This window comes from Bombus flavifrons, unplaced genomic scaffold, assembly GCF_040668555.2.
Source record: "Bombus flavifrons isolate JBK064 unplaced genomic scaffold, iyBomFlav1_principal scaffold0040, whole genome shotgun sequence".
NCBI classification, from domain to species: Eukaryota; Metazoa; Arthropoda; class Insecta; order Hymenoptera; family Apidae; genus Bombus; species Bombus flavifrons.
In genome coordinates, this window is record NW_027184785.1 from 48,456 (window position 1) to 57,696 (window position 9,241).

The window sequence follows — 9,241 nt, forward strand, 5'->3', positions numbered from 1 at the left end:
CTTATTGCAAAAAATAGCAACATCTTCGAAAATTACGAGAGAAACTCATATGGTACTGGCTTCACTTTGAAGATTCCAATGGCTCTCACAATTATATGCGAATATATTACCTATATGCAATAATAAGTAATATTACTCCTTGTATTATTTCCAGTGGCTAGAAGAAGTATTGGCTCACGTCCTTATCTTACAATAAAGCATGTTTTTATCAGGTACTATAAATTTCATTTTCATAGTATTAAATTTTTGTATTCGCGTGATAGCACTGCTAAATGATACGAAATTTCATTGGATTTTTAATAATGAACTAGTACGTGAATGCTGTAATAAATATAATGGTGTGTCCAATACATTTTATAGCCATTGTACTTTACACGCGCGTGACTTACCCTAATGTTACTGAAAATTCCTTTAACCATCGCTTTTACAAGTAGTTTTTACATGCCAGTTAAAATATATGATCTAAATGGATAGAGAATAAATAACTTACGCCTGTGAAGCTTTCCAGGGAAAGTTTTGAAAATTTTCCGAAAGTCAATGTGAAACCTCTTTGAGACCTTAATATAACAGGTATCAGAAGTCGGCTCTTGTTTGGACGTAAATCGTACCAGAGTATATTGTACGCAGTGTCGCCGATTAATTGGCTCTAATAACGAAACAAATATTTTAAATGAAAAGTATTAATAACTTTCTTTTAATCATATTTACACATCGAAGCGATATGTTAATACGAAATACGTATGTCTTTTAGTACTTTTTAACATAGAGAACTAGTGTATACTTATAGAAGTTTGAACGATTCAATTCAAGGAAACGAAGAAAGAATAATAAACATTTCAAAGTCAAAGAGATATTGGCACACTTGCGAGTGCAATATATTTTTTACGGTTCCTCGCTTTGTGTACCTTAAACGCAATTCACTTTTACAATTTGGCACAAATGTAGACAGATTTGTTTGAACGAATCTTCTTTGCGTAAGAACAGAGAAAAACTATTTTAATAAGACGTAATTAGCCTTGGGGGGATTTATCTCTTCTTCATTTCGTTCTTGCTTACGAACGTTCAACTTTATCTTAAACATATTTCTCTCGTGCACTACTGTCTCCACTTAAACGCCTTGCTCTAATATAATATAAAATATGAATTATATATATTTACAAATTTAATAAAATGAAATAAAGTTAATAAAAATTATGGAAGATTTATAAGAAGAAATAATTAAACAATTGGTACCAGCTGCCCTTACAGCTATTTTGCTTCCAAAACAATTATTCGTCAAAAATATTATATGTTTTTTCAGTACAGTGTATCTGATATAGTGCAAATAAAAAACAAAACGATATTGTATACAACAACCTTAATGCGAAGATATTCCCCAGCGAAACAATATATGAAAACTTCTAAGCAAATAACTGTATAAAATGCAACAGATTTGATCAGTATAACAAGTCCACTCTTATCGTTTATAGCCTGTAACATTCATTTCGTACATGACGCAGTGAAAAAGTAAAGTATTGTATGCGCAAATCGGATACTCATTACTTACAAGTACAATGAGGAATCCTTCGCAGCAAGTACTAACTGTATTTGATACAAGTTGGCTAAGAGCTATATACGTAAAAAGTTTCTCAATTTTCTCTGCAAAAGTAATGATTTCTTGATATCTACTAATAAAAAATTTTAACTTGTTTTCATTTTTAGAAAAAGCATTTGTTAGATTCTGGCACATTATGTCGATTTGGCACCCTACATGCACTGTCTAAAAATAATAATTTCAATGCTATAAGACTATTAAGGATAGCTCCAGTATGGCCATAAAATTTCATGCAACAAAAGTTTTGTTTAGTACGGTAATCGTATTAAAAATAAATATTTTTCCATGATTTACACTTTGAACAAAACATATATCTATAACTGCTCGACAGGAGCCTAAAATTTATACTCACCATCATGAAAAGCAGGGCAGTGAACGTTCCGAACGTAAGGGCCGCTGAGAAATGAATAATAAATTGTGTAGTAACCACAAGTTCGTAATTCGGGGATTTACTCGTCTCGAATGGTAAATCCATTTTGAAGAGAAGCTCTCGAGACATTGAGTCGTTTGTTCCTTGAAATGCAATAGCGCCGGGAAGATAACAAACCGCAGACACCAGATACGAGGACATGATCATGCTAGTTACATAAAAGGAGAACAACCCGGTTTTTGTTATCAGATTATTTATATCGATATTAGCATATTTCTGACAGTCCTCTTCCATGGTTGATAAAATATCGCAAAACAAGCTGTGAAGTATTGATATATGGAATAAACATTAAATTGTATCAAATAAACATTATTATATAAGAATTTTATTAGACAGTTATCTCTAATTTTGGCAGTAAGGTAGTGTGAGATGGTTTTACACGTAAAAATAAATTCTTGTATGTTGCATTCTTAAATTGAAAACTCGGAATAATTCATGACAAAACAACATAAACACATAAAAATACTCAACAATACAAAATAGCTTTCATTTTAAATTCCACTGAGTGAGTTGCATTGAACGATTCACATTTTCGTTTTTTTTTCTCTCAATCTGAACAAGCTAGAGAGACGACTCCAAAAATTTAAAGGTGCAAAAATGCGTGGAACGGATAATATGCGACAATATATATCCAAACTGCAGCAACAACAGTAGTGAAACAAATCTCTATTTAAATTCCACTCTTTTACCTGTATTCATAAAGTGTTAATGTGTTGAAGAAAAATATTATCCTTGTATCGTGTAAAGCTTATGTACGGTTGCAAGGTTGATTGCTGGGAACTATTCGAAGCCGAAAGGCAACAATTAAATAAATAACATTGAAAAAATAATTGTATTCATAAAAATATAAACTTTCCCGCGAGATCATTGTGTATATCTTTAAAATCTCATCATATTAAAAACCATACTGCTCCAAAAGTAAAAAAAATCGATATTTAAAACAGAAGATACACGAGAAATATGATGCACGTATAGGTAGAATTTCTACTCATGAATCTCCATCGAAAGCAGGGTAACTTACCCATAATTCGTCCAAGTAACAAATAATTTGATAAACAGTAAACTGAAAGGCACGGCGATGCTCAAATTTTCTACTATGTTCATAAGAGTATCGGTGTTATAATGTATAACGATATATATGTATTGATAAGTCTGAAGCGTAATTATCGCTATCACCCAACATAACTTATGTAGGAAGTGAAATGGTGTTCCAGGCCACACACCACAAAAATGAAGGCCAAATTTAACAGACGGGCTGATCGTGTTTAACATCATTTCGCATAAAATTAATTATATCCTCTTGCTTAAATTATTTTAGTGCTTCCTTCTTATATACAAAGATTGCACACGTAATTTCCACACGCATGCATCACTATCACCGTTAATAAATTTATAGCGGGACAGAGATTCAAGAGCCTTACTTCCATGCAGTCTCGCGATAAACTGATCGCTCCGTGAAAATCACGCAGAAACATACGCAAATTATCCACGAGTGACAACATTTGTTTCGGATTCCCAGGGTGCGCATCAATATTGCAAATAATATCACAAAGATTGCAGGCTTGCTGGAAACAGAACTAGGGGATAGAAGAAGAGAATGTTGCTCAAAATATAATTCCAACTTTGTTACAACTACTGGTTTCCACGAAAAAGTGCAGAAGCAAATGCGCGACATGCAACTGCATATTAAATCAGATTTCTTATAACTTGAAGAAAATGCAAAAGTTTGGTATAGAAAACTAATACTGGAAAGTGTAATATCATATTCTATGTTACGAAGGACGACTGAAAAACTGATCTTCAAGAGGGAGATCTGACAGATAAAGTTCGATAAACGTGCATAGGTAGCGAAAAAGGTGGACAAAGGTAATAATAATTCCTTGATAAAGTGAACTGCAATATTCACGAAACTACACAATAAAGCACAATGCACCAATGAAGATATTGAAACCCAAAAAAACACAAATATGTCATCTAATTATTGTGATAACTTACAATGTAGCTAATGTTTCCACAATGCGATTTAACCAATTTATATTAATATTAAATTTGTAGAATCCTACCATAATAGTCGTGACAATTGTACAATTAATGGATATCGATTTTATAAGCTTTAATTATAGAATACCTAAATTTTGTTGCCTTACATGATATAGTATTTATTTAAATAATACATTGTTATTGATAAATTTGCAATCATATTCCAGTCCATTTATATATTTAATTATATATATATATCATTATATATGAATATATAACATATATGTAGATACATATACTATATACTCATTTTATTCCTTATGATGAACTCCTATGCAATCAGTACATCGCATACAATACCGACACATATGATGCAGAAGCTTTTAAAATCTAAAAAGTTAAAAGAATATAAGTGATAACAAGTGATACAGTATACCAAATATGCGTATCTACATACGTGTATGTATTTTTGAAATCATATATTACGTCAGTATCAAGTTGTGACATCGAAAGCTTTCGGCCTTTCTTTGTTAATACATAATCTGTATTTACTTAAGCAATTTGATATTGACATTATCAAACATATTTCAATCAAAAATACGCAAGAACTATTTCGTGTTGTCCTAGTATTGCTATCTATCAAAGCAGTCTTCTACCACGACATACGTTTATTTTTATTCAATTAAAAGTTTTTGTATCATCTATTAGAAAAAACTTTTTATTTACGAAGAACTATGCAACAAACAGAACTCTAGATATCTTCGAAAATATGCGTCCTAGCAACGAAATGTTTTATTTACAAAAGGTGGTTATTTACGAAATATTGGAATGATCTTGAATTTACTAAATGACTATCTTTGAAAGTATTAAATTTTATCTATTCTGAATCTCACAATTAATGAACGTTTATTAAGCGTGCAGTTCAATTCAAATTCATCTGTTACTTCATCTTAAATTCAAATATTTGACCCGCTTTATAAGTTACTACAAACCCGACGAAATGACTAATTAATTTCAAGCATTATCAATAACAACTGATGCATTCGAGTGACGATATCAACAATTGAACTCGACGAGTGATAGTACTGCACGATAACGCGAGTTAGAACGGCCGACTAAAGCAAGCAACTAAGAATATCTGTGAAAATCTCCATAACGCTGCTTATTTGTCAGATTATAATCCGTTTACTACGATATCAACTGACAGATGCGGGATTTAATATATTTCAAGAGATGAATAATGACATTGCTAACTTTACTCTGTCGAAACCGCCACCTTTTACAAAAAGCGGTTTTTTTCTAAATAAACAACAAATCTAGGAAAAAAGACCATAAATCAATTTGCACGCTTATCGTTATTGATATGTTAGATTGTTACAGTTCTAATGAAATTTGACAATCTTTTGTATAATATATACATACATAGAAAATTTCTAGACGTATTCGCATACTTTCGTTAGTCACTGTATTCGTCATAACACTATGCTGTATGCCTTTAAAAACATTTTTACTATATTGTAAGAAAAATCAAGCTTACAGTTGCAAAGCCGATCATAGACAAATCCATAAATTTTCCAGCAGTAATCGTTAAACTTCTTTGTGATCTTATCATAAGAAGAATCACGACACGTCTGTTTCTAGGTTCTAATAAGTACCAAGAAGAGCTGTATGCTGAACTGCTAACTGACAGGCTCTAAAAATAAAATAATAAACATTTATACGCATCTCTTTTTATAATTAATAATTACTGTATAGATTTTTTAAGACTTCGTGTATGCATATATTTTAATTACATACTAACTTTACTACTAAGATATTCCCCAGCGTAGGAAAAAATAAATGCTTCCAACGTAATAGCGATATAAAATAACAAAATTTTCATAAGTACTTTTATGTCACCGTATGAATTAACCGCCTACAATAATATAAAGAATAGTATAAATTATAGGCGTAATCATAATTACAAACTAATGTAAAAAAATTAAATGTGAAATATGTATACATAAAATTTTAATTTAATTAAGAGCAGTGCAAAAATAAAGCTTTAATGTCATGCAAAAACAACATTTGTAAATATTACTTACAACTATTATTAAGAAACCTATACAACATATGACGATTGTATTACATAATAATTGCATCAAAGCAATATACGAGAATAATTTTTCGATATATTCCGAATTAAGGATAATCCGGTAATGATGATCAGTTAAAGATTTAATGACATTTCGTATGGATCCATGTTTTTCATCTTTGATAGAAATATTTTCTAGAGCTTCGTGTAACATTTCTATTTGTCCGCCAATATGAAGTATCTAAGTAATATTTATTATATAGTATATTACCGATCTTCAGCAACATAAAAACGTACGTTTTTTTCGTAAAAAAAAAACGTACTACGTCGTAGCACCTAAGTATTCCCCATTTGGAGGTGCGTAAATATGTTCAAAAACTTTTTTATACTCCTCTATGTTCAATGATATCTTATTTTTAGAGTCATGTAATTTTTCACTCAATTATTTGTTACTTTTTCAAAATATTACTTACTATCTTATATCGAATTATAAAAGACAAATCGAGAGCGTAGAAAAGAATTCAGGGAAAGATAAGATTTTTGTCTATGGCTTAATTTTCAAGACAGCCTGTTTTGACAATTTCGAATGTTTGCCCATATATACACTTAATTGCGTATCGACTTGATGAATCTTACAGTTACTATACACTTTTACCATCTTTCACAGTGATTTCTCGTAATGATTAGAATAATTGTTAAAATTATGAAATTATTAGATACGCGGTACACTATATGTTAAATAGGTACACCTTAACACAAAGTTGTATTTAGGATTAAACGCCAACTGGAAACTCTTGTAAAGCGCATAGTAGGCATTATTTTTTTAACTGGCTATATTATCATTTATTTTAAACTAATAGCACAGTGTGTACAAAAGTTATTCAAAGAGTAGCTTTATTTTTCGACTAGACGATTCTTTATTAGATTCTACATTTCATTTCCATAGTATCAAATTTTTGTAATTGTATGAAAGTACTACCAAATAATACGAAATTTATCATAGTCGAATCTAATTAACTACTATAGTATATAATAATATATAAATATACTATATAATATATAAATGCAATAATAATCGCAATGATGCACAAATACTTTTTGTATCCACTGTCTGTGTGCAGTTTGTTGATAAAATGTGAAATAAATGTATTTTTGATTACTACGTTAAAACATACTGACCAATGTAATTATCAAAGCATCTAACATAGCAATGCTAATTCCAGTAGCTAATAGTTGAAGAAATTGTACAACAAATACATATTCATACATTGGACTTTCATAATACGCAAACGGAAGGTCCATTTTTATTAACAATTGTCGAGATGTTATATTAAATCCGTCATCTTGATCCTGACGACTGAATTCCAGGAACATACCGCCGTATATAAAAACGGCACTAGCGTATACGCTAATAATTAAGTTTGAGCAACGGTATGCAAGTTCAGCTTTATTTATCATGACATGTACGTCAAGTTTGGCAGTAGAAGTGTCGATCCAATCGCGAGACATTCCTGTCAATATGTTTTTAAATATTCTGAAAAATATTGTTATACATGCAGCACATAAATTGGTAAGAAGAAATTTTAAAAGCAATTTTCCACTTAATTTCTCTTCAAGCTCATCTCCACCATGTTCAAACTTATCGTTAACTTGAGAATGCCGATTTTTATGCGTTTATAGGAAATTTGAAAGTGCAAATATATATAGAATGCGCATGATGTGAAAGTATATAAAATATCCAAAGTATAGCGCTCTCTATAAAACTTAGTAGGTAAAAGAATTCTTTTTTTCAAGTTTCTACCTTTTTAGATATACTGTCAAAAATATGAGTTGGCATAAAAACCCGCAGCCTGCTTATTATGTTTGACATAGTAAACCGCAAATATGTAAGAAAGGAATTAACGTTTACCCGCGTTTAATCCAAAAGCTAATTATTTTAAAGAACAGTAGACTATAAGGCAAAGTAGTGCTCACACTGTCTACTATGTCTGCCAAGTTTCCAGAACTAATATGCTTTATTATATACCGATACTGAAATATTTGCGCAGACATCATGTTAGCTACCCAAATGCATCGGACAATAATTTCATAAGATGAACCTGGCCAAATTCCAATCAATCGTAGGCCAATTACTACCGGACGACTGATACTTCTACTAAGTATCATTTCAAACGAACTGACCGATAGGTTTGCTTTTAGAAATTATTAATGTTTGTTATTCAGTCCTTCTTATTTCTGCATGGTAGGATGGAAAGTATTTGCGTTAAAACTGTTTGTGCATAGACGACTGAACACTATATGCTGAAAATATTTGTGAGACGTCTCAGATGTTACTTCTTGCGCATTGGCCGTGTGTCCATAAAGTATTCATGGCAAACAAAGAATACAGATAAGTATAACCGAAGTTGCAACTTGTAGAGTTAGAAACCATAAATATATGATTAAAGGAAAAGAAAAAGTTTACCCAATTTTTTTTTCAATGTCCAACATTTTCTGCTAAAACACAGAATATTGGAAATTTGTAGTAAGAAAATTCATTTCAAGTTTGTCTGAGGAATACGAAGGAACGGAAGATTTATAGAAAAAGGAATTCGATAAAGGAGAAAGAACGATAAAAAGGTAGAATTCTAACATTCGAATAAGAAAAAGAGAAAAATATATTCGTTTCAACAGTGATAGGCATATCAAACAATTTTATACAAAACTATTGTATCATAAGGAAAGGCTAAGTTTATTTTGAACAATAGCTTCTTACCATAGCTTCTTAAATATGTTCAATTTACGTATAAATACACTTATACTTTCGTGATATACATATTATTGTGTATATTTATAACATATTAGATATTTCATATATATCCTATACAACTGGGATAAGCTATAGGGTAAATATACCTAAAATAGTAGAAAAAAGAAAGTGATTTCATTAGACAAAATTGAGCGGTTTCCAATGACGTATTATATGATCTAGTGTAGATGGCCAGTGCAAAAGTGGTGGCGTTTTTAATATTTAAAAATCCCTGTTATTTTTCTAAATGGAACCATACATATTGTCATACATCAATCGAATAATTTTTGTAATACTATACTATTTTTGTAAAATTACAGCTCTTGCGATATAAATAAGACTAAATGGACGAAATCTTGCACCAAATAACAATAT

At 30.7% G+C, this 9,241-nt stretch overlaps 2 protein-coding genes across 2 annotated transcripts; both read right to left on the bottom strand.

Annotated features, from left to right (window-relative positions):
* Positions 1-397: 397 nt before the first annotated feature.
* LOC138189411 (odorant receptor 4) lies at positions 398-3,301 on the bottom strand. The gene is made up of 5 exons (XM_069131467.1): positions 3,046-3,301; positions 1,947-2,283; positions 1,547-1,759; positions 1,357-1,470; positions 398-646 (listed from the first exon to the last, which is right to left on the bottom strand). The coding sequence occupies exons 1-5, from the start codon at positions 3,297-3,299 to the stop codon at positions 449-451; spliced, it is 1,116 nt and encodes a 371-aa protein (XP_068987568.1). The 5' UTR covers positions 3,300-3,301; the 3' UTR covers positions 398-448.
* Positions 3,302-4,308: 1,007 nt separating this feature from the next.
* LOC138189410 (odorant receptor 82a) lies at positions 4,309-9,190 on the bottom strand. The gene is made up of 6 exons (XM_069131466.1): positions 7,988-9,190; positions 7,258-7,612; positions 6,089-6,319; positions 5,806-5,919; positions 5,542-5,697; positions 4,309-4,394 (listed from the first exon to the last, which is right to left on the bottom strand). The coding sequence occupies exons 1-6, from the start codon at positions 8,242-8,244 to the stop codon at positions 4,344-4,346; spliced, it is 1,164 nt and encodes a 387-aa protein (XP_068987567.1). The 5' UTR covers positions 8,245-9,190; the 3' UTR covers positions 4,309-4,343.
* Positions 9,191-9,241: the final 51 nt, after the last annotated feature.

What these genes read in the sequence shown, in the direction of transcription:
- LOC138189411 (XM_069131467.1), bottom strand. Translation starts at nt 3,299, where the DNA reads ATGATGTTAAACACGATCAGCCCGTCTGTTAAATTTGGCCTTCATTTT. An exon ending in GTTACTTGGACGAATTATGG is followed by an intron (nt 2,284 to 3,045) that starts GTAAGTTACCCT and finishes AATACTTCACAG; the next exon opens with CTTGTTTTGCGATATTTTAT. An exon ending in AAGGATTCCTCATTGTACTT is followed by an intron (nt 1,471 to 1,546) that starts GTAAGTAATGAG and finishes TGAATGTTACAG; the next exon opens with GCTATAAACGATAAGAGTGG.
- LOC138189410 (XM_069131466.1), bottom strand. Translation starts at nt 8,244, where the DNA reads ATGATACTTAGTAGAAGTATCAGTCGTCCGGTAGTAATTGGCCTACGA. An exon ending in ATGCTTTGATAATTACATTG is followed by an intron (nt 6,320 to 7,257) that starts GTCAGTATGTTT and finishes AATATTACTTAG; the next exon opens with ATACTTCATATTGGCGGACA. An exon ending in TAGGTTTCTTAATAATAGTT is followed by an intron (nt 5,920 to 6,088) that starts GTAAGTAATATT and finishes ATATTATTGTAG; the next exon opens with GCGGTTAATTCATACGGTGA.